This window comes from Salvelinus fontinalis, chromosome 24, assembly GCF_029448725.1.
Source record: "Salvelinus fontinalis isolate EN_2023a chromosome 24, ASM2944872v1, whole genome shotgun sequence".
NCBI classification, from domain to species: Eukaryota; Metazoa; Chordata; class Actinopteri; order Salmoniformes; family Salmonidae; genus Salvelinus; species Salvelinus fontinalis.
The window spans coordinates 27,403,279-27,428,740 of record NC_074688.1 but is presented as its reverse complement, the minus strand read 5'-3'; the positions used below and the strand labels follow the sequence as shown (position 1 = coordinate 27,428,740).

Below are 25,462 nucleotides of genomic sequence, written 5' to 3'. Positions count from 1 at the left end.
TGTGTCAGTGTGTGTGTGTGTGTGTGTCAGTGTGTGTGTGTGTGTGTGTGTGTCAGTGTGTGTGTGTGTGTGTGTGTGTGTGTGTGTGTGTGTGTGTGTGTGTGTGTCAGTGTGGTGAGTCGGAGCGAGCCCAGCCAGTCAGTCCAGCTAGATAAGAGTTGTCCACCCACCTTGCTACATCACCATTTGCACTTCCGGCATTGTATGCTGTGTAGGAGATAACCTCTGTGCCCTACAGCCTGCTCTCTCGCTCTGTTGTAGTCTCTACAGTGTTTACAACAGCAGGATCAAAGCTAGTAACACACAGCCAGGCAGCAGGACCTGCCGTTATAAGTCACACATTAACCAGCCCATTACAATCCTGTGTGTGTCCGTGGAGGAGCGTGCGCACACAAGGTCGAAGCAAAGCCTAGATCAGTGCTCTGGTCCAAACATGACACTAGCGGGACAGGCAGCTAGGGTCCAAGCTCTCCACAGATAAATATTAGTTCTGCTAAAGTAAATAGGACACCACAAGATGCCAACTAAAAATAGACTTTTTGCCCTGGAACGGCTGCTAAACATATGAGAGTACATTAATAAGAGAAGAAATATCCATAGACTAAATGGGGCAAAAATACCAACAGAAATACAAGTATCTTACAAACCAATATAAGTACATATTAAATAGTTTAGCCTACAAACTCCACTGAGCAAATCAAACTTTATTTGTCACATGCGCCGAATACAACAGGTGTAGACCTTACCGTGAAATGCTTACTTACAAGCCCTTAACCAAGAGTGCAGCTCAAGAAGATTTAAGAAAATATTTACCAAATAAACTAAAAAATAAAAGCATCATATATATATAGGGGGTACCGGTATACAGGGGGTACCGGTACCGAGTCAGTGTGCGGGGGTACAGGTTTGAGGTAATTTGTACATGTAGGAAGGGGTGAAGTGACTATGTACAGATAATAAACAGCGAGTAGCAGCAGTGTACAAAACAAATGGAGATTCGGGAGGGGGGGGGGGGTCAATGTAAATAGTCCAGTAGCCATTTGATTAATTGTTCAGCAGTCTTGTTACTTGGGGGTAGAAGAAGCCTAAAGGGAGGAGGTCAGAGAACTGGCAGTGTGGTGCCAGGACAACAACCTCTCCCTCAATGTGAGCAAGACAAAGGAGATGATCGTGGACTACAGGAAAAGGCGGGCCGAGCATGCCCCCATTAACATCAACGGGGCTGTAGTTGAGCGGGTCAAGAATTTCAAGTTCCTTGGTGTCCACATCACCAACGATCTATAGTGATGCGGACACCAAGGTCCAAACACACTAAGACAGTCGTGAAGAGGGCACGACAAAACCTTTTCCCCCTCAGGAGATTGAAAAGATTTGGCATGGGTCCCCAGATCCTTAAAAAGTTCTACAGCTGCACCATCGAGAGCATCCTGACGGGTTGCATCACCGCCTGGTATGGCAACTGCTCGGCATCTGACTGTAAGGCACTACAGAGGGTAGTGCGTACGGCCCAGTACATCACCGAAGCCAAGCTTCCTGCAATCAAGGACCTACACTACTGTTCTAAAGGTTGGGGTCACTTAGAAATGTCCTTGTTTTTTTAAAGAAAATCTAAAAAATGTTGTCCATTAAAGTAACATCAAATTGATCAGAAATACAGTGTAGACATTGTTAATGTTGAAAATGAACCCGCAAAACACCAGTCTCAACGTCAACAGTGAAGAGGTGACTCTGGGATGCTTGCCTTCTAGGCAGAGTTGCAAAGAAAAAGCCATATCTCAGACTGGCCAATAAAAAGAAAAGATTAAGATGGGCAAAATAACACAAACACTGGACAGAGGAACTCTGCCTAGAAGGTCAGCATCCCGGAGTCGCCTCTTCACTGTTGAGACTGGTGTTTTGCTGGTACTATTTAATGAAGCTGCCAGTTGAGGACTTGTGAGGCGTCTGTTTCTCAAACTAGACACTCTAATGTACTTGTCCTCTTGCTCAGTTGTGCACCGGGGCCTCCCACTCCTCTTTCTATTCTGGTTAGAGACAGTTTGCGCTGTTCTATGAAGGGAATAGTACACAGCGTTGTATGAGATTTTTAGTTTCTTGGCAATTTCTCTCATGGAATAGCCTTCATTTCTCAGAACAAGAAAAGACTGACGAGTTTCAGAAGAAAGTTATTTGTTTCTGGCCATTTTAAGGGATGGTTGCTGATAATGGGACTCTGTACGCCTATGTAGATATTCCAAAAATAATATATTCCGTTTCCAGCTACAATTGTAATTTACAACGTTAACAATGTCTACACTGTATTGCTGATCAATTAGATGTTATTTTAATGGACAAAAAATGGCTACCGAGAGCATTATCACACAAAACAGCTGGTGCTCTCATGCATGCTTCAGTGTTGCTTGCCTCGAAGCGAGCATAAAAGGCATTTAGCTCGTCTGGTAGGCTTGCGTCACTGGGCAACCCGCGTCTGGGTTTCCCTTTGTAATCCGTAATAGTTTTCAAGCCCTGCCAAATCCGACGAGCGTCAGAGCCGGTGTAGTAGGATTCAATCTTAATCCTCTAATTTGGAGTGATGGCCCGATAGGAGAGAACACTAGGGTAACTTTTATCTCATGGGACTAAACCTACAATTTGGATTGCCAGAAGTGCTGCATAAACTGTGATTCTATATAACAGGCCTGCATGCTGTAAAGGGAGAATACAGGATGCTGCGTCCCTTGACTTGGATCAAATAAATCTCCTTACACGCCACTGAGGCTGTGTGTGTGTGTGTTCCATAAGCAAGGCCTCAGCTGACATTCAGCGGCAGCAGCAGCCACAACTACAGAGGGAGAGCTTTAATGGTGGCCATTCCTCAAAAGAGGGTCTGCACAGCCTCACAATGTGATTAGCCGTGGAAGAAAGTGTCATGTCAAAGGGGGTCATCTCTCCCCCTACCAACTCAAAATATTAGATTTTCACCAGAGCGAGAGAGACAGAGACAGAGAGAGAGAGAGAGAGAGAGAGAGCACCGTTAGCTAGGGACAAGAAGAAAACATGCAGCAGCCTTTTTTATTGAATGAGCCATAGTGAATGTTGTTTGAAACTCGCCATGCCCTATTTGTCTTACAAATTGTTTCAGCTTTTGAAAATGTGTTTGCTTTGGACGCTGATTAATTGATTGGCTGGAAGGCTGTGATTCCACAGCTGTGAGGAATCTGGTGCTGCAGTCAAGTGAGAGGCAATGAGGCCTTGCTTGTTTCTAAATCATCCTTCACATCAATTACAGAGCTGCCGGGGTCACACCCCGCCCTGTTTGGGTTCTTATCCGCTCACACACACGCACACAAACACTCAACTCAGATCCTCCAGCCTAATAGTGTTTTACCCTTCCTAACAATGTCTTGAGGAAATGACGTTGAAGCTGTAGTGGTCACACACATGCACACCGTTTCCCCCCATGTACTTCTGGAACCAGTGAGGCCATGCTACAGAACTGTGTCTGATCAGAGGCATAAAACGACTCTTCCTTTCAGCTGTACAGTCTGATGAAGCCCAGTGTTGTCTATCTGACAGTGTTTAGACACAACACAGGCAAACATACACTACAGAGGATCAAAGGCTTGGTTTAGATGCTGTGGCCAGAGCGCACTCAGTAAACAGCTCTGGGTGGCCCTGTTCAGAAACCACCGCAATGCTGAATTACTAAAATGTGTATTATTTACAGGGGATAAGTAGGCGTCAGTGAGTGTATGATGAATATTACGTGCGTTACCTTGGCCTCAGTCTCTCCACGGTGCAGTGTGTAGAGGTGGTGGACAGCAGACTGGTTGGAGGCCCAGGGGTGTGTGAGGACCTGGAACACATGGAAGTCATGGCCCAGGGTGTCTGCAGTCACCAGCAGCATACCTGGAGACAGAGACAACATGTACATTAACACACACACACACACCGTAATACATAACCATTGGCAGAGCCCTATTCTTCATATCCAAGAGTTATTCAGGAGGATTTAGTATATTGGCAAAACTGTTTAATTTCCAACAGTCATAAAAATCAACTCCAAACCCCATATGAAATATTTCAGAATATTATCCAGACCAGTAGTGTACTGGCCAGTACAGAGTTTAAATGTACTGTAGAAATGACAAATGTCAGTCTTTGACTAAAATTTGTGTGCATACAAACCAGTACCAAAAACAACTATTTGATTCACTGTAGAACAAGAGACATTTCAGTAAAAAACTGGGAAGACTTATTTAGCTGTTAATAAAACCTTTGAACCGTGCAGAACTCGACAATCCCTTCAAAGCGGGACATATCGGCCCCACCATGCCGGTACACAAACAAACCACCCAATAAAAACACACCAGCTATCGTTTGTCACTGCCGTAAAACGCTTGCTTATCCCTCACATTATAATTTGTTCTCCAGTCGCAACCATACCCTTATAACTATATCTTCGTTCTAGGGACTGGGAGGTGTGTGTGTGTGTGTTTGTCCTAACACACAACCACAGCCTAGCTCGTGTGTAACCTCCGATGACAGGCCCATTCATTTCTAGCCGTTTGATTTGAAGTTTGTCAAACTGCTGAAAGTATAGGCCTTTACTGTAAACAACACACTCAACAAACCACACCAGAACAAACCCAGATCTAAACGCAGATCGCAGTCAGCCCAGGACAGAGCCTCACAGAGCCTTTATATTTCTACCAAAAACATAAAAGTGCCATAACTCAAAACGTCAGCCCTTTAGCTCAAACTGAAAAGTGTGTGACCAGAGAAATGGAGCTGAATTTTTTACGTCGAAGCCTCCGAACCCAGAGCCTCACAGCCATAATTTGACAGGAGAATAACTAGTGATTTTCCTTCGCTGGGTCTTTTCTGTGGAGGTTGCAATAAGTTGGCAATTAGTAGGCAGTCTTTATTGGGTGGCATGTCAAATGTAAAAGAGGAGGATGGAATGGCATGAGATGAAAAGAATCCAGCAACACATGCAAGAGGGATGAAGAAGAAAGACACCACCAAAAAGGAATGTAGGCTAGATGAAGGGGAAAGGGACAGGGGGATACCTAGTCAGTTGTCCAACTGAATGTATTCAACTGAAATGTGTCTTCCGCATTTAACCCAACCCCTCTGAATCAGAGGTGCAGAGGGCTGCCTTTATCCACGTCTTCGGGACACTGCTTTCAGACCTCACAGATTGCTTTCCAAATGGCATCCTATTTCCTATATAGTGCCCAACTGACTAGGGCCCAGTGAATAGGGGGCCATTTAGGATGCAGCCAGTTTCCACCTTTATCCAACAGCAGCCATGTAACAGGGTGAGGTACAGAGGTGAGTAGAAGAAGGGACGTAGAGTAAGACTGATGGAGGGAGTCGAAAAGAAGGAGTCAAAGAGGGGGACATTGGAAGGAAAGAAAAGAAAAACAGAAAACTAGAGCAGGCAAGGCATTAGACGGTGGTTTAGCTATTCATGTTGTATCAGAAGTGAAGACCAAACCAAAGCTGGAAGCTCAGGGCCCTGGCCATAAACTAAACCCACGCCCCAAATGAGGTGCCAAGCCACAAGAACCCTTTGCGTCAACTGGGAATACATGGAAAAGAAGGACCCTTCTAATTATAGAGTCTGCAAACGGAAGCGTAGGGTGATTAGGAGTTAAGGCGCTGTGCTCTGTTTATCTGGGAGCTTCCCCTCTCCCTTAGCCAGCCACCCTCTACTCCCTCCCCCCTTTCTTTCTTCTTCTCACTCCATGGCCCAAGCCGCCCAGCGCGTCTCCCTCCCTCCCTCCCTGGCTCGCCACGGGCTTCGACAGATGAGGCTTGGCGAGGCTGACCAGGACATGACTTCTTGCTGATGGTACACTCTGCACTCCAAAAGGCACCCGGCCGGAGTGGAAGGGCCCAGGGTTGGGGCTTTTGTGGCCTTGTTGAAATACAGACCCTCGCCGAGAGGCGTCAGTCGGTTAGGCCACGGGAAGCACAAATGAAAAAGCAGCGTTCCTGGTCGGCGGTGTGAGAGCCGCCTGCTGCAGCTGCAAACCTGAAGCTGTCGGAGCTCCGTTTGACACGTCCTATTTATAAACACCTCAGCCTCCCCATTCTCTGGGGCATCAGTGTTATTTACAACGTTCTTTATGAAAATGGGTTTGCTTTCCTGGAACACCCAAACCGACTGGTTGGAGAGAGAACCTCTAATTTGCCATGTGTGAGACGTGAGTCTGCGTGAAGGCCCGCTGCCTGGCTGTGAGTGAACGAGCGAGCGGGTGATAAAATAATTCACATAAATATAATCTCTCTCTCTTCGCTCTCTCTCTCTCTTCATTGGAAAGAAGGACTGTGCCCCAAAACTTCTCCTTGTTGTGTGTTGCTGTAGCCTTTGTCACGTCTCAAAACGTATAAACAGAAAACATCTGCTCAATCCCATTAATAGTGCAAGGATATTTCATTTCCAAAGTGGCTGGGACTTTTTTTTCTGGACAAAATCAGATGAGGAGAGAGACGAAGGGAGGGCAGTCAGTGATGAGGTCTCCCACTTGGGAGTGCCGCAACAAAACTAGTCCCCTCTCTAATTAACAACACTTGGCTCCAAAACCTTTGAAAAAGGGGAAATGTCGAATTCTAACCATGTGTAGTTAGAAAACGTTAAGAGGACACTTGGGAATTTGCTGTAGGAGACGCATACACTTATGAGCAAATGAGCACAACATGCATCATACAGAGTCTTTGTCTTCAGGGCTGGCTGTGGGGCTGGTGATGAGAGACTGCCAGACAGTGTGTGTGGATGTGCGCGTTTCTCTGTGTACAGTGTGTGTGTGTGTACTGTATGTGTGTGAGAATAAGTGCGTAATACTGGATGCGTGTGGTGTGTCAGTTAATGACCGTGTGTGGGTTTTTCGGTGTACTGTATGTGTGTACTGTGTGCCCGTGTGTACGAGTGTGTGGCGGTGTCTCTCGGCTGCGTCCGTGCTGGGTTTTTCAAGGTGTTTATGATAGCGGTGGAAAACACACAGGGGTGCAGTAAAAACTAAAGTGGGCCCCGGCATGACAGACTGACATCAAAGCTGCACACTCAGACCAGACCGGCCAGAACTCACTGGGTCCTGAGGCCAGCCTCCCTACAGCCCTCCCTCCATTTCTGTCTCTACCTCTCTCTCCCTCACCGCCCCACATCAAGATAACCAGGATAGGGGGTGGAGCGGGGTGGGAGGCTAATACTCACCCAATGGGTCGCCATGCGGTCAATAAGTTGTTGATGTTATGCAGGCGAAAAGTAAGATCTTTTGAAGCTTAAGTCAAGTGGCTCCTTTTTTTATGAACTATTTCACTGAGCCTGTTGCTATTCATGTTGTAGTGAGTGGCACAGGGCCTAGCATCGTGACTGGGCTATGAATCACACTAAAAGCTGGATGGAGGGATGAAGGAAAAAAAGGGTTGGAGGGATTGGCTGAAAGTGTCTCCAAATGAAACGTTGTCTATGCCCTCCCTGACCACTGGCCGCTGGAATGACCAGTGCAGATTCCATCAGGCCGACGGGCAAGGTGGAGGGAGGAACATACCCTGGCTTAGCCCTGGCTCTCACTACCACCACTGGCGATTCCTCACAGTATTATGTGATCGTGTAAGGAGCGTTATTTGTGCTGAGTACCAGGAAGGGGCATGGGTTGTGTTCCAGATGGCACCCAACGTAGTGCAATACTCTGACCAGAGCCCAGGGAACGAAATTGGAAAAAGGGGAGGAGAGGGTATTGTTTGCTGATTTTAAAGCTCTGATAGAAGATAATATTGTTGACCATTGTGACTGTTTTTAATGTAGCTATTGTATTGTGTTCGTGTTGTTTGTACCCGCTGACTACTTCCTGCCGACCTCTTGCAAAGTCCTCCTGGCAAAAGAGGTTTCTAACCTTATGGGTCCTTTCCTGGTTAAATAAAGGTTAAATCAAGAATAAAATAAAAATATAGTGCACTATATAGGGAATAGGGTGCCATTTGAGATGCACCCATAGAGTGTAGCACTATGCCATAGAGCCACAGAACAGACCAGAGTAGAGCAGACCAGACCAGAGTAGAGCAGACCAGACCCGAGTAGAGCAGACCAGAGTAGAGCAGACCAGAGTAGAGTAGACCAGAGCAGACCAGAGTAGACCAGAGTAGAGCAGACCAGAGTAGAGCAGACCAGAGTAGAGCAGACCAGAGTAGAGCAGACCAGAGTAGAGCAGACCAGAGTAGAGCAGACCAGAGTAGAGCAGACCAGAGTAGAGCAGACCAGAGTAGAGCAGACCAGAGTAGAGCAGACCAGAGTAGAGCAGACCAGAGTAGACCAGACCAGAGTAGACCAGAGTAGAGCAGACCAGAGCAGAGCAGACCAGAGCAGAGCAGACCAGAGCAGAGCAGACCAGAGTAGACCAGAGTAGAGCAGACCAGAGTAGACCAGAGCAGATCAGAGTAGAGCAGACCAGAGTAGATCAGAGTAGAGCAGACCAGAGTGCTACACTGCTGCGGCAGCTCTTGCTTGGACTGGATTCTCCAACACTCTTAACTCCATAAACCACATCCACAATCCAACCGAGGGGCGAAGGAGTGAGGGAGAGATGGAGGGGGAGAGAGAGAGAGAAGGAGAAAAAAAGTTATGGTTCATTTGATCTACAGTGGAGGGAAACTGAGGAGTGTTTTTCTATCTGCTTCCCAGCCAGACCACCAGTGAGCTGAGCAGCTCTCCCTCTCTCTCAGATATTAATAGATTGAAAATGGCTGACTAACCATCGCCAACAGGCAGCAATTAGCTTAATATTAAGATGGTTGACTCTTTCTTTCTTTACAAGGTGAAACCTGCCGCTTTCAAGTAATGCTGACTCACTTACAGAGGGAGGAGTGTTCCACACGCAGTCAAGTTCATGAAGCGTGGCGGGGGCAGAAGTGAGATGTTGGAGTTAGTCTGCATCCCAATGGGCCCTAATCAAAAGTAGGGCACTATATAGGGAGCCATTGGAGCAGAATCCTTATACAGCACCTTTAGTCCACCTGTTCAACTAAGAGAACTCAATCCAACTCCACCGCCACTATTATGGAACATTTATACATCTCACATCTCACGAAACATATATATATCACACTTTATATCACACTTTCCTCCAAAAAGGAAGAGAAGTTAGCGCCTTCTGTTAGACAATGCGCTGAATGTACAGTAAATCCAAACATTCTAAAACCATGGTCAGTGTACGGAACATTTACATCTTTGTACTTCCCTTCTCCAAATGAAGAGAAGTTAGCGCATTCTTTCTACCGCAAACACGAAACATTCCTAAATCCATCGTGACTAAACCTCACTTCATGGTGCATTAATAAGCCTATGGGCCCTGGTCAAAAGTAGTGCACTATATAGGGAATAGGGTGTCATTCAGGACACAGGCTTGTTATTGTATTGCTGCCTCTGTCTGAGTTTTCCGTCATAACAGGCAGACAGATAAAACACATTCTCCCAGCAGCTTAGAAGCCAGGCTATAACAGCAGCCTTTTGTTGTCATGTTTAAAAGCCCCCAAACAAATTGGTCGGACTCAGAGCACAATCTGCAGATAAAGAAAGGGGGACTGTGGAGGGAGGGAAGGAGAGAGGACTGATGAAAAGCTTTAATCAGTTTCTCTGAAAACAAAGAGTGGGCTGTAATCTCTAACCTCCATTTAAAAAGTTGTCTTTTAGTGTTTCTGTTAACTAATGAATCCCCTCAAACATTCGCCGCCGCAGATAAGATTTCACGCTGCTCTGTGCTGCCTGCCGTTGACGGAAGGGGGATTGGAGGGGAGGTACAAGGATAGGCTTTTTGAACAATGTGTGTGTGTTTAATGGATCTTGTGAACACAGTACCAAATACAGTATGTCTACAAAGTGGACTTCAATTCTGTGAAAAATAAAGCCCCAAATCAAATCAGAGGAACAGATCAGAACCCGCCCCACACTATAAAAACTTACACACAGGGTTGCGTGTTGTCGTGTGTGTGGGTTGTGGATGACTCAACAGCAGAGCCTGAGGTGTCTGGATTGTGTGCGGTGGGGGGTTTAGAGTGGAGGCGTGGTCTGATTTGGGCTTAAGTTTCCACTGAGACCTTGCTAACAGTCGATCAGTCTCGGGCCTAGCCAGCCCTCGCTCTTTTCCTCTCCCTCTCTTCCGCTCTCTCTCTCTCTCTTCCTCCTCCTTCTCTTCCTATCTCTATTTCTCTCCTCCTTCCCTCACTGGCCCTTTCTTTCGCTCTCCCTCTTTCTTCTGATCTCCTTGTGGTTTTACAGCCCAGGTCTGAGGCCTTGACTTCCCAAGACGGTGCCGCTGCTTTTTACCACCTAGTATGGAAACGCCATAAAAACAGACGCAGGCAGACAGTGGTGGCTTTACAGTGTCTTGGACAAACAGTAGGAGAGCGTCAGCGAGAACGACGTCCAACTGGCCATAGAGATGACTGCACTAAAGGGAGACCTAGCATAGGTCTGGTAGCTCTGTAAAATCATCAGGCACTTAAGACTACACTGTAAACACACACACTAGACACTGACCACTGCACACACCGTACAGACATACTACATAAACTCTGTACGCGAGAGCAGAGCACAATTCATCGTTACAGCTATGTATCCAATTTCAGTAGCCTTTCATTACAGTACTGTGGAAGACCTCTTCAAAACAAAACTGACCCAGGAAGGAGTGTGCAGCTATATCATTTTTTTTTATGAGCCAAAAGCTGAAAGCACAATACCTTGCTAGCAGGCTGTCTGCAGTTGGACAGACGGTGGACAGTCACAGTGGGAAATCCACAATAGATCTCTAGAATAGACAAAATCATTATCCGGGGAAATTTTAACAGCTAAAAACTGAGTAAGGGATATAAAAGTAGAGGAAAAAATAAAGAGAAAGGGAGAGTGATGAGAGAGAGAGAGAAAGGAAGAGAATTACATAGATTATGATAGAGCTCGCTGGGGAAAAATATATAGATCATCAGCTTTACCTAAGGAGGACAGCGGCGCTTTACTAAAGCTATGATTCCCAGGGCGTGGCATGGGCAGGTGTGTGTGTGGGGCAGGAAAGGTCCCAACGACTGGCATACCCCATGGGGGTTTAATCCTCTGTGATTGGCCAATGGTGGCTGGACAGCCCTGCTACTGGGTAAAACAAGGGATTCTGAGAACTCTGTGACATGGTGCTAAAAAGCACAAACACGGATATGGTTGGCACACACACACACACACACACACACAAATGTCACATGTACACACACGCATGCACACGCACTCACACACAGCTGCACAGCTGCACACACATCTTGCTAAATGAGTGTGAAAATAAAGTGAAAGCACCACTTCACATAACACGAAGATACAACCACAAGGGGAGTGGTAATTGCTTGCTGTGTGTGAAGACAGCTCGTTGCAGGCTAATGAGTCAGCTGGGGGTGTGGAGGTTGTATCTTCGGGGTGTCTCCCTCGTGTTCAGCATGTGTGGTGTGGGTTAGCTGGGAGTTGGGGTGAAGGCCTGACTCTCTCTCACACATCAAGGAGTTATGACACCACAGTGACCCTTCTTCATCATGACACAGCTGCTTGGCACTTTCCATGTTTCGATCATCAATTCACCAGGCTATTCATTATGATGCTGTGTTACTAAACATGGGCTGGGCTTTAGTGGGCTAAGGCAGTGTGGCTGGAGATTAGTTCTAGCCTCGTTTACCAAGACTTTGTAGATATTTAAGAGGTGTGAGGTTAGTTAGGCGAGTGAATGTTTGTAGAAAAGTAACATTGTTTTTTTATTAAACAAGATGTTTAGGTTCAGTGTGTGTCGTTGTGTGTGTGTCTCTTTAAGAGCGGTTGTGAGGTTGAGTTCCTGTAAATGAGCGAGCAAAGCTGAACTAATCTTCCATGGAGGAACAGATTCCAAGATTCTTATCAGTGGCGTGATTGAGAGGAATTAGAAACAGCGAGAGAGAGAGCGAGTGTCTCTCCTGTCCAACCACCTAATCATACACTGCATACAGCCTTACACACTTTAATCAAACCACCCTCCACACAAACTGTTTCACAGGCCCTACCGTTAAAACAATGTGTCTTTGACCTTGGGCATCTCAGCTAATAATCAAGTCAAGATGATGTGAAGTGCGAGGGTAAGAGGTGAAGGAGAGACAGATTGTAGTGAAGGAGTGAAGGAGATGAGGTAAATAAAACAGCTTACAGCTGTTAAAGGGTGTGTGTGCGTGTAGCTTCACAACTGCCTTCAACAGAGCAGCATCCTATCCTCTAATTACACCACTAGGAATAGAACCTCTGAACGCCACACAGCCAGGACAGGGTGCCAGACCAGTCACCCCATAACCACTCCGCTGTCTGTGTAGTCACTCCAACATACACAAGCAGTTCTATGGGGTTTGTTGCGTCATGCTTCTTGGGTTGGACTTGTTGGGCTTTCCAGGACCAGTAACTGAGCTGTCGAGTCATAGCATTGTTTCATACTGGCTCTGGTGGTTTTTGGGGTTGACTTGACCACTGTTAGAAGGAGACATGGTACTGAAGGCCCTACGGTAGATTGAGCCAATTTTCGTCCTTTTCTTCTCTCTTCATTTTGCTCTCTCTGTGCAGTTAATTCAGGACAAACAGACTGCGAGTCACCCAATCAAGACCAAGGGACTCGCCTCGCTCTCTGTTACTCTACAGCAGGCGGCTTCAGAGACCAACGTGGCAGTTGTTTTGATCATGAGGCTTAATGATGAAAGGCATCGAAGTGGGGAGGACTATGCAGCTACTCCGCACACACTAACACACTCACCCTTACCTTGCTAAGGGGAAAAAAGAGAAAGAAACGTGGCTCTTGGGGGTACTTTTCGGGGTGCCCCGACACCGTCGTAATTTAAAACTCTTAAGGTCTTTCAGACTTGGGCAGGCATAAATGAGGTGGCAACGCACCCATGTGGTGATTTGGCAGTAAAGTTAACAGGAGTAGGGAGGTGGGGGGTGCTTGAAGTGGACATTTGGGACACAAACATTGTGCATACTCAGTGTGTTACACTTCACAGTACATTGAAAAGGTGGTCATGGTTGCCGGCTGGACGCTGTGCGGATGGCCAGAGCGGCGGCACCCCTGCTCCTGGTAAATTCGGCTCCACACACACACAAACACGCACACACATATAGGGTAAAGGTCGACTGAGTCAACTCTAGGTCGTCAAGGTGAATCAAGGGCGCCCCCTACAGACTGGACCGGTCATACAGGCCAGGGAAAGAAGATTTGAAGAGGGGGCGGAGTTGTTCTGTAATTGCCAAACAACAGCTCTGCTAAACCTCCAAGTAACAATCCTTCTAGATTAAATGTTGCATTTACCTGCTTGGAGAGCACGCTATGTATGTGAAGGTGATTACTGTGTGTGCCGTGTCAGAGTGATCGTGCGCTTTGTGTGAGTGTATCTGTGACTCGAGTGCATGTGAAGACGTAAAACATAATCTGTACAAGGGTGTGTGTTGGGGATTTATTGTCACACATATTGTCAATGGGTGCATGGGTTAGTCTATGTGTTTGTAAGCAAATGATTGAGGATGTGTATGTGTACAAAGGTATACATTTAGTTCATGTATAAAGGTGGTGAATGTTTGTTACAAAAAAGTGTGTGTTATAAATCTGACAATTTTTTCCTGGGAGGTGCATTCTAGTCTGGTCAGAAGCAGAGGCATGTGAAGGATTCCTACCAAAGACTGGAGGTCACAGTAAGCACCATCACTCAGCAGCTACTTTATTAGCTGCTCCTTTACACACACACCACACACACATGCAGACACACTGCACTGTGTGGTGCCTTTATTTCCGAGGGGGAACAATCCATAAAAGGGGGAAGACGCCAGTGCAAAATCATTTGGTGTAGAGTGAGGCCAGGAAGCATCCACGGCACTCTGGGTAAAACTGAACCACACACACAGTCTCTCTCCTTAAAGGGATACTACGGGATTTTGGCAATGAAGCCAAAGTCACATGAACTCATGGATACCACTTGTAAGTCTCTGCATCTAGTATTAAAGAATTTAGAGGTAGTTTTGTGAGCCAATGCCAACTAGCATTAGCGCAATGACTGGAAGTCTATGGTATCTGCTAGCATACTAGCAGTTAAAAGAATTCCAGTTAGCAATTGCGTTAATGCTTGTTAGCAACTTCCTTCACACTGCATGAAGAGACTTAAAAATGGTATCCACGAGTTCATCTGACTCTGGGGAAGAACAGCCTCAATTCGTTGGGGCATGGACAGGACAAAATGTCTAAAGTGTTCCACAGGGATGCTGGCCCATGTTGACTCCAATGTGTCCCACAGTTGTGTCAAGTTGGCTGGATGTTCTTTGGTTGGTGGACCATTCTTGATACATATGGGAAACTGTTGAGCGTGAAAAACCCAGCAGCGCTACAGTTCTTGACACACTCAAACCGGTGCGCCCTAGGAGGACCATCCTCCTCAGTGAATTTCATGAAAATATATATTTTTAAACATTTTAAAAGTTGTCATTTTTAGATTAAAACATTTTCTCAGGTTTTCGCCTGCCATGTCAGTTCTGTTATACTCACAGACATTATTTTAACAGTTTTGGAAACTTTAGAGTGTTTTCTATCCAATTATATGCATCTCCTAGCTTCTGGGCCTGAGAAACAGGCAGTTTACTTTGGGTACGCTTTTCATCCGGAGGTGAAAATAGTGCCCCCTACCCTAGTGAGGTTAAAACACACTGTTTTGCAATTAATGTCTACACTAGCCACAACAGCACTCTGTAGGGTAGCACCATGGTGTAGCTGAAGGACAGCTAGCTTCTGTCCTTCTTGGGTACATTAACTAAAATACAAAACCTAGGAGGCTCATAGTTCTCATCCCCTTCAATAGACTTACACAGTAATTATGACAACTTCCGGAGTACATCCTCCAACCTATCAGAGCTCTTGCAGCATGAACTGACATGTTGTCCACTCAATCAAAGGATCAGATAATTAATCTAGTACTGAAAGCATAAACTACAGCTAGCTAGCACTGCAGTGCATAAAATGTGGTGAGTAGTTGACTCAAAGACCATAGTTGAACAGTTTTGAACAATTTCATTTCTTCTAAAATGAAGGAGACGCAAGAGAGATAGAGTAATTTTGATCACTTTCAGTTTCAAATACTTAGATATAAAATCCAGCTAGCTAGTTTAGCTTACTTAAACAACCTGCTCAAACAGAGGGACGCCACGTTAGCTAGCTGGCTATGACTATCCAACACAACACTGGAACTCTTCCAAGTCAAGGTAAGCTTTTGGTTTGACTAATTCATTGCCACCAGGGCCCACCGATGTAAGTGCTAAACTGCTTACAGATTTAACACTAACGTTACTGCATAATTATAGCGGGTTTACTAATGCGTTAGTTCTATGAGTTATGATGACTATGATGTTACTTTAGCTAATATGGTGACAACAATGTAGGCTGTGTGGAGTGGTTATGATATGGTTTGGAAAGGTTTTTTCACCTGGTCACATACAGCTGATGTGTTGTGCATTGAAGTCCACAAGCAAAGGGAAAAGGTGAGAGGAGGAGAAAGCATAGATGCAAGTAGGAATACGACATGGCTGCAATGAAAGTGAACTGTGATTAGGAGTGCATTTAGAAAAACAGAGGCAAACTAAACTGGGATAAACATATCCGAAGTTGTCCAATTGAAACTCGTTTGCAAATGTTGGACTAATGATTACATACTAGATCAGCTAGATGCAATCAAGAGTGTGCAACTCAAATGTATCTCGACCTGTGTGCACCTACGTTGTAAACTTTAATTCATAGGTTGTAGCAACTAGTGGCGCTGCAGGTCAACGGTTTGTTCACCCGCACCCGCCAGCAATTGCTAACAACTCATTAGCAAACCGCCCGACTATATGTTGCCTATATTTGGTGTATAATTTTACTGAAAGAAATGCTTAATTCTGTAGGAGTTATTATTAAGGCTATAGCCCTATTCGCAAGGGACTGGTATTACTAGAGAACGATGATTATGTATTTATTACCCCAGAAAGTACATTATTCCAGAGGACGTTTTTACAATCTGCCCCCTGTATTTCTCAGTTATGACGGATGACTGGAGTTTTTCTTCTAGGTGTTGAAATATTTCAACAAGTCCAGGCGATAACATGCTACATTGATAACGCGAGCTTCGTTCGCAGGTTTCTAAACCATACCGGTGCGCCATAATATTTGATTTGAGGATATTTTAATGATCCACAGCAGACATCCTAAATGCCACCAGCCTTCAGATGTAAGCTAAACAGCTAACTTGCAATTGATATGCGTTTTTAGGCTATGGATGAGAAAGTGAACTTGTTCCAAACGTTTAGCTCAGTTGAATGCAGCTTTGCGATCTATTAACAGCAAGGGTTGCATTAAATCGGCGCAATATTGTTTTATGATGCATTTGGTGATGTTCAATTAATTCGCACAACGTATAAACAAAAGCATTCACTGAAAGTTGATACATGTAGGCCCTTCATATAGGCTATGCGCAGCACTTTGTTCAATTTATCGAATCAGTTATTGTTTTCTTGCTCAAACCGCGAGCACTTTTATCTCAAAACACAGGGATGTCGATTCGCACAGGACTAGTATTATCAGAGGACTTTGGAATTCGCCAAAAAAAACAGTAGGTTATTCTAGTTAGTCAATGTCCAGATTTCAGTTTCCATTTAACCCATCTAAACAGTAGGCTACACAGTTCCTTGACATGCCATAGGCCTATATGAAGTTCTGTCTTGTGACTGTCGAATTTGCATAGCGCCTCACAATCAATTGTTTATTTAACCTTTATTTAACTAGGCAAGTCAGTTAAGAACAAATTCTTTTTTTCAATGACGGCCTAGGAACAGTGGGTTAACTGCCTTGTTCAGGGGCAGAAAGACAGATTTATATATATATATATATATATTTTTTTTTTTACCTTGTCAGCTCGTGGGATTCGATCTTGCAACCTTTCGGTTACTAGTCCATCGCTCTAACCCACAGGTGTCAAACTCATTCCACGGGGGGCCGAGTGTCTGCGGGTTTTCGCTCCTCCCTTGTACTTGATTGATGAATTAACATCACTACTTAGTTAGGAACTCCCCACACCTGGTTGTCTAGGGCTTTATTGAAAAGAAAAACCAAAAAACCTGCAGACACTAGGCCCTCCGTGGAATGAGTTTGACACCCCTGCTCTAACCACTAGGCTACCTGCCGCCAAACATAGCCAGCACTGCCATCATCCTCTTTTACCACTTCACCAAATATTTTCCAAACATTACTTTTATGGCCCTCACTTCTCTATATTTTCAACTCTCCTTTCTCAGCTTTTGTCTTATTGAATTTAACTTCGACAATGGCCTTTTTGCCTCTGTAGATTGATGTTAACTTTCTTTGCCATTCCCAAAAGCATTATCTGGCAATTGGCGCGTGTATAGTTAAACCCTAAAGTTTAGCCTTATGCACTAACACCAGATAGCCTAAAATAATGAAAGTAATGATTACCTGTCTCCTCCCCTTCATCTACACTGATTGAAGTGGATTTAACAAGTGACATCAATAAGGGATCTTAGCTTTCACCTGGATTCACTTAGTCTTGGCATTCAAGCCAGTTCAATCTTGATTTCATCAGACCAGAGCATCTTGTTTCTCATGGTCTGAGAGTCCTTTAGGTGCCTCATGGCAAACTCCAAGCGGGCTGTCGTGTGCCTTATACTGAGGAGTGGCTTTCGTCTGGCCACTCTACCATAAAGGCCTGATTGGTGGAGTGCTGCAGAGATGGTTGTCCTTCTGGAAGTTTATCCCATCTCCACAGTGGAACTCTGGAGCTCTATCAGAGTGACCATTGGTTTCTTGGTCACCTCCCTGACCAAGGCCCTTCTCCCCTGATTGCTCAGTTTGGCCGGGCGGCCAGCTCTAGGAAGAGTCTGGGTGGTTCCAAACTTCTTCCATTTAAGAATGATGGAGGCCACTGTGTTCTTGGGGACCTTCAATGCTTTAGAAATATCTTAATACTTATAAATAAGGTATCTGTTTTAATACACTTGAAAACACTTCAAAAAAAACTGTTTTTGCTTTGACATTATGGGGTAGTGTGTGTGTAGAATGCTGAAGATTTAAAAAGATATATATATTTAAATCAATTTTAGAATAAGGTTGTAACGTAACAAAATGTGCAAAAGTTCAAGGGGTCTAAATACTTTCCAAAGGCACTGTATGTCATGGAAAGACAGTGTTTTGTACACTCAGTGTATATTTCAACACTACGAGGTTGGAATAATACCCTTTTATAGTGTAAGAGCTGTTTGAAAAGACCGCCTTAAATTTCAGCACGTTTTGGTGGGATGGAGTTTTGGTTTGTATGGTGACATCACAATGTGGTAAATTAGTTAATAGACCAATAAGAAAGAGTTCCAAACCTCTCTGCCAATAACAGCTAATTTTCAGTCTCCCAGACATTCATAGCAAAATTCTTGCTTTAGAAATTGCCCTTTGCTAAGAAGCTATTTATGTTTATTTTGGGCCATTTTAATTGAAAACAATCACAGTAAGGTTTAAATTGTTACCCAAAAATGATTTATATTGAGAAAAAACCTGGACCTTTAAGGCTGCAATGTGTTTTCAATGTCTGAAAGCCCTTGTGACACGGGTGAGTGTGTTAGATGAATTTTTGGTCCATAATCCCAGTGACTACTGACACGCCAAACTCTCTAACGCCTCTTAACTAACCTCTCTTCTGTTGTGAGGAGAGCAACGTAACTCATCTGTTGTGAGGTGAGCTGCGTAACTCAACACCTCACACACCTAAGGCTGTCTACCGGGTGTCGGACCGACATCAAGGCCTGACTGAGTGAGTGTGATCACAGAAACACAAAGGGAGTGCCCCGGTGTGTGACTTCACATATCAATGCATGGTTGTTGTCACTCTCCCACAGTGGGATGAAGTGCCATTGTCACTGCAAGGCCTGCTTGATCAAGCCACTTCCATTGTGTGTTAACTGCAGGTGAGTGCATGCACCCTCAGGCACAGGCCCCACTGACTACCGTTGTAACACAGACGCATACATCCCCACTTCATAGGCCCTTTCTGACACACCCTGGAGTCCCACAGAAGAAGTTAAGACTGGGACACACCCTGGGGTCCCACAGAAGAGGTTAAGACTGGGACACACCCTGGAGTCCCACAGAAGAGGTTAAGACTGGGACACACCCTGGAGTCCCACAGAAGAGGTTAAGACTGGGACACACCCTGAAGTACCACAGAAGAGGTTTTAAGACTGGGACACACCCTGGAGTCCCACAGAAGAGGTTAAGACTGGGACACACCCTGGAGTCCCACAGAAGAGGTTAAGACTGGGACACACCCTGAAGTACCACAGAAGAGGTTTTAAGACTGGGACACACCCTGGAGTCCCACAGAAGAGGTTAAGACTGGGACACACCCTGGAGTCCCACAGAAAAGGTTAAGACTGGGACACAGGGGCCTCCCGGGTGGCGCAGTGGTCTAGGGCACTGCATCGCAGTGCTAACTGCGCCACCAGAGTCTCTGGGTTCGCGCCCAGGCTCTGTCGCAGCCGGCCGCGACCGGGAGGTCCGTGGGGCGACGCACAATTGGCATAGCGTCGTCCGGGGTAGGGAGGGTTTGGCCGGTAGGGATATCCTTGTCTCATCGCGCTCCAGCGACTCCTGTGGCGGGCCGGGCGCAGTGCGCGCCAACCAAGGGGGCCAGGTACACAGTGTTTCCTCCGACACATTGGTGCGGCTGGCTTCCGGGTTGGAGGCGCGCTGTGTTAAGAAGCAGTACGGCTGGTTGGGTTGTGCTTCGGAGGACGCATGGCTTTCGACCTTCGTCTCTCCCGAGCCCGTACGGGAGTTGTAGCGATGAGACAAGGTAGTAATTACTAGCGATTGGATACCACGAAAATTGGGGAGAAAATGGGATAAAAAAAAAAAAAAGACTGGGACACACCCTGGAGTCCCACAGAAGAGGTTAAGACTGGGACACACCCTGGAGTCCCACAGAAGAGGTTAAGACTGGGACACACCCTGGAGTCCCACAGAAGAGGTTAAGACTGGGACACACCCTGGAGTCCCACAGAAGAGGTTAAGACTGGGACACACCCTGGAGTCCCACAGAAGAGGTTAAGACTGGGACACACCCTGGAGTCCCACAGAAGAGGTTAAGACTGGGACACACCCTGAAGTACCACAGAATAGTTTTTTAAGACCTGGACAGTGAGGTTGTGTTCCCTTCATCTGGGTTCACACTCAACAACAAATAACTCCTCATCCCTCAACTCACTTTCTTCACAATGGATTGATTGCCAACCTTCAAATTCAGGTTAGCGTTCTTTACATCCAAAATAAATACTTTTGGTGTGTGTGTGTGTGTGTGTGTGTGTGTGTGTGTTGCAGTGAGCCATCTCCTTACCGCTGGGGTTGAATTCCATGCAGGATATGGGTTTGTCATGGGCTGGGAAGTGGGCCACCACTCCCTCTCCATCTGAGTCCTCACTCACCAGGACCTGGAACACACACACACAACAGAATTTACACAGAGCGGGACCAAATTCCAACACATGGACTTCTTTTGCATCTTGCTGTAAAATAATGGAAAATTAATATGTTACAATCCCATTGGTAAAGACCATTGCCCCCTTGTGGATGTAATTAGCAATAAAGCCAATAAACACCAGAAAGAAGCTTGGAATGGCAAGACATTCAGCAGCAAAAGAGAGAACACTCTCTCGCACTCTTTCTATACTGTCACCGCAGCACTATGCCCGTCATCTGTCTCCATGTGCTGCATGAAAACTAAGACGCCTGACAAGAGGCTGATCTCAGACCAGTAGCTAAGCTCTAAGTCCTCCGACTGTGCAAAAAAAAAAATCACAGTGATGCTGAGTATGAGTCTGTTCTCAGGCCAGAGACATTGTGTGTGTAAACGTTTCTGGTCTTGAACAGATTATAACTAAGATCAGACATAAGGCCAGAGAAAGAGTGAGAGAGAGAGAGAAAGAAGAAGGGAGAGATGGGGGGAGAGAGAAAGAGCAAGCAAAAGGGAGCGAGAAAGAGCAGGTCGGTCTCAAAGTGATAAATCTGGTCTAGTGTTGCATTAAGGAGCTGGGAGCATTGCTGCATTCGTATTAATATGAGCCAGTCCAAACACAAAAACAACCACTGAGCTCAACTGAGCCCTTTATTTCAGACTGGACTGGAGGGAGAGAAGGAGAGAGGAAAGGAGGGCAAGAGAAGAACAAGGAAAAGGGGAGACATAAGCCAGACCCCTTTTATTACATCAGAGGCACAATGTTGTTCTGTGAGGGAATCCTGCTGAAGCCCTTTGAAAAGGAGAATTAGTGTCGGGGCTACCTCTGGAGAGTAAACCTATTATACAGGAGGAATGTGTGTGTGTAAAGAGGGGTCACCACTTCCAATGAAAGAGTCAACAAACTAATAGTGTGAGTTGAGAGATGTGGCAAGAAAGCAACGCAAAACCTATATAACACACAGCTATACGCTGAAGTCACACAGAAATCCCCCTTCTTTCCCTCCCTCCTCTCTCTCGCCCCCTCCTCTCTCCCTCTTTCTCCTAACTGTGTTTATGTGCAGTGTAGGGTTACTGTAAAATTGCTGGTGACACAGTGCAGACCTGCATCTGAGGAACTTAGCCCCGGTCTGGAGGAGCCCTCAGGAGACTGGGATGTGCACGCACGCGCACACACACACACACACACACACACACACACACACACACACACACACACACACAGTGTTGTGTGGTTATAGTTTAGGAATTCAATGATTCTTTCACTGCACTACAATAAAAGGCATGGTATGGATTTATAGTAACCTTATGCCCCTTATACATAGCGGCTATAACCAACAATACGGTGAGCATTACACAGACACCCTTTCACTAAGGGAGCTAGGAAGAGAGGAATGTGCCAAAAATAGAGGACGGAGTTCAAGCATCTTGTGAGGTTCCTGGTGATGATTAGCAGTGCATTCATTAAGTCTCCCCACGTCTTAAAAAAGCTAGCGCTGTGGCGAAGGCCGAGCTGGGAAAATATGAGTGAGAAAGCAAAATAAATCCCACCTTAGGCCCCGAGGTACTGTCAGGTACGTGTGTGGGGTGTGGGGTTGGTTGGTGGGCTCCTGTGTTCGCTCTAGCAGAGGATTTCAAAAAGTTTAACCTGGGAGGTTTCTCACCACAAAACCCAAAAGGTGTGTTTATGGAGGTCAGAAAGTACAAGAAAAAGGAGGGAAGAGAGGATAGAGAATCTGTTCTGATTTAAACGTTGTGTGTGTAAAATGCCTTGTGTGTGTGAGAAGTGTAAACATGTAAGGCTGTAGCTCAGTAAATGTGACACTCTATTAAAGATACTGTACAAGGAAACGGACACCTGGGAACGTTTTCTGGTTACCCACAACGCATCTGTAAAAAACACTTCTAACTCTGATGAGAGAATGTCTAGAGACAGAGTTCAGTTTGATGCAAACAAAGAACAGCTGTGCTGGTGGGAGATTATAATACCTCAATGCATCGTAAAGGAAATCATACGACAAACTATCACCCTCATGCTCTAAAGGAAATCACAAATGTCATGGATATATTGGAACTAGTGGATATATGGAGGCTTAAATACTATAAGTATAGTGAGATATACATGGCAGAGACTCAGTCAAGCTAGTCGTCTTGACTACTTTCTTATGTCATTCTCGTTGGCACCAAAAGTTTAAAAAGTGTTGATAGGGGACAGAACACGGTCGGACCATCAGATAATTGGCATATACATTACGCTTAATGAATTTCCACGTGGGCAAGGATATTGGAAATTGAATCAAACCCTAACGGATGATAAAAACAACTAGAACAGAGGAATTTAACAGAATTTTTCCGACATAACATAGGTACAGCAGATCCCCTTATTGTATGGAACACTTAAATGTTTAGGTCAAAATAGTCCATATTAACAAAGGAAATAGACCTTCTAACAGAACAGATAGATACCAATAAAACTGTACCAAAGGCTCGGAATAAATTACAGGAAAAACAAAAAGAAACGGAGGAACTTATTCAACAAAGATCCTCGCCCATTTTTTTCACAGTACGACTGGAGTTCATAAATAAATGCCTGGAACATTTGCATTTTGGAGAATCTCTTATGAAATGGGTTAAAGTCATGTATAGTAACCCTAGGTGTAAAATAGTAAACAATGGCTACTTCTCAGAAAGTGTTAAACTGTCAAGAGGAGGAAAACGTGTATAATATTACATATTGGATCACTAAAAATACAACATTTACATTACCATGTAGTTTACCAATAAAATGGTTTGATGGTGATGTGGACATACTCGGTATACATATCCGGCAAGAAATACTTGATTTCACTCCAATAAATGTAAATAGAAACTTAGCAAAAATAGAGAAGATCTTGCTACCATGGAAAGAAAAACACCTGTCTATTTGTGGAAAAATTACCCTGATTAACTCTTCAGTCTCATCCCAGTTTACCTATTTTCTTATGGTCTTGCCTGCACCTAGCGAACCGTTATTTAAATTATAATAAAAAATACATTCCATTTTAGTTGGAACGGCAAGCCAGAAAAAATTAAACAGGCCTATTTATATAATGAATATGAATTCGGACGGAAGAAATCATTAAATATTAAAGCATTAGACCTCTCACTACAGGCTTCAACAACATGTAACAAAAGTTACTTAAATCCAAACTAGTTCTCTAGCAAATTAAAAAGAATGTCTCACCCCATTTTCAAGAATAGCCTTTTTCCCTTTATTCAGATTACAACCTCGCACTTTTAATATTTGAAAAGGAAAACTTCCAAAATATCGCTATTGTTAAAAACAAGCCATAGAAAGTTGGTTGCAATTTCAATTTAATCCACAAGAAAAAAACAGAATAAACAGTGGTTAAACTCAAAAATACTAATAGATAAAAATAAATAAAAATAAAAATGTATTAAAAACGAAATAGTCGTGTTTATTATATAATTTACAAATATTATACTGGTGGAGTTATGTCACACATGCAACTAAGAAAAATATATGGAAATGTCTGCTCTACTCAAAATTACAACCAACTAATTGCAGCATTACTGCAAAAATGGAAGAGCAAAGTGGAAGAGGGAAAAAGTAGGGAACTTGTCTGTCGGCCCTGCATTAAAGACCATAGTTGGTTAAAGAAAATTGTGATAAATAAAAAAGTTTAACAGTTTCATTTATTGGACCCAAAAAATTGACAGCTGTGCCATATAGATTGCGAAATAGCTGGGAAGAGATTTTCGATGTACCGATTCCATAGCACATGGTTTTATGAACTGATACGCAAAATGACGGCGGATTTCAAAACTTAGAATATTTCAATTGAATTATTATACGAAATTCTTGCAAACCAATACAATGTTATAAATATGGGGGATACAACCTCGGCAGATTTTGCTGCGAAGAGACAGAATAATTCAATAATTTGTTTTGGTACTGTCCATATGTAGCTTGTGGTCACAGGTCCAGGAATGGCTGAAGAATTGCAACATTTACCTGGAGCTAACGCGGCAGATAGCAATACTGGGTGATTTTAAAAGTCATAGTCAATAATCAATAATATAATAATAGTTTTAGCAAAAAATTAATTTATTTATTTTACAATCTGTAGAAATTATGAGAATAGAAAAGATTCAGAACTTCTGTGAAACATAACAGCACAGTTAAAATATATGGCAAATAGAAATCCAATATGGATGGTGTTAAGAGATAGATGGGAGGGGTTAAATGGAGCTGAAGGTTGGGAATAATAACAACTAATAACAAGATAACTAATGTAAAACATACTGTGTCTGTAAAACATATATACAGTTGAAGTTGGGAGTTTACATACACCTTAGCCAAATACATTTAAACTCAGTTTTTCACAATTCCTGACATTTAATCCTAGTAAAAACTCCCTGTCTTAGGTCAGTCAGAATCACCACTTTATTCTAAGAATGTGAATTGTCAGAATAATAGTGGAGAGAATGATTTATTTCAGCTTATATTTCTTTCATCACATTCCCAGTTGGTCAGAAGTTTACATACACTCAATTAGTATTTGACAGCATTGCCTTTAAATTGTTTAACTTCAGTCAAACGTGTTGAATAGCCTTCCACAAGCTTCCCACAATAAATTGGGTGAATTTTGGCCCATTCACCCTGATAGAGCTGGCGTAATGGAGCCAGGTTTTTAGGCCTCCTTGCTCGCACACACTTTTTTAGTTCTGCCCACAAATGTTCTATGGGATTGAGGTCAGGGCTTTGTGATGGCCACTCCAGTACCTTGACCCTGTTGTCCTTAAGCCATTTTGCCACAACTTTGGAATTATGCCTGGTGTCATTGACCATTTTGAAGACCCATTTGCGACCAAGCTTTAACTTCCTGACTGATGTCTTGAGATGTTGCTT

The 25,462-nt window shown here is 44.3% G+C and overlaps 1 protein-coding gene across 7 annotated transcripts in view; it reads right to left on the bottom strand.

Annotated features, from left to right (window-relative positions):
* LOC129822563 (BCAS3 microtubule associated cell migration factor-like) overlaps positions 1–25,462 on the bottom strand; it is a 347,331-nt gene that overhangs the window by 280,286 nt on the left and 41,583 nt on the right. For all 7 annotated transcript variants that reach the window (XR_008754493.1, XM_055880891.1, XM_055880894.1 and 4 more), the window contains exons 13-14: positions 20,434–20,527; positions 3,755–3,888 (exon numbers count right to left, since the gene is read on the bottom strand). Coding sequence is in view for 6 of the 7 variants with exons in the window: in XM_055880891.1 (XP_055736866.1) it covers positions 3,755–3,888; positions 20,434–20,527 (228 nt within the window). In the remaining variant the exon portion in view is untranslated. The remainder of the gene's footprint in view (positions 1–3,754; positions 3,889–20,433; positions 20,528–25,462) is intronic.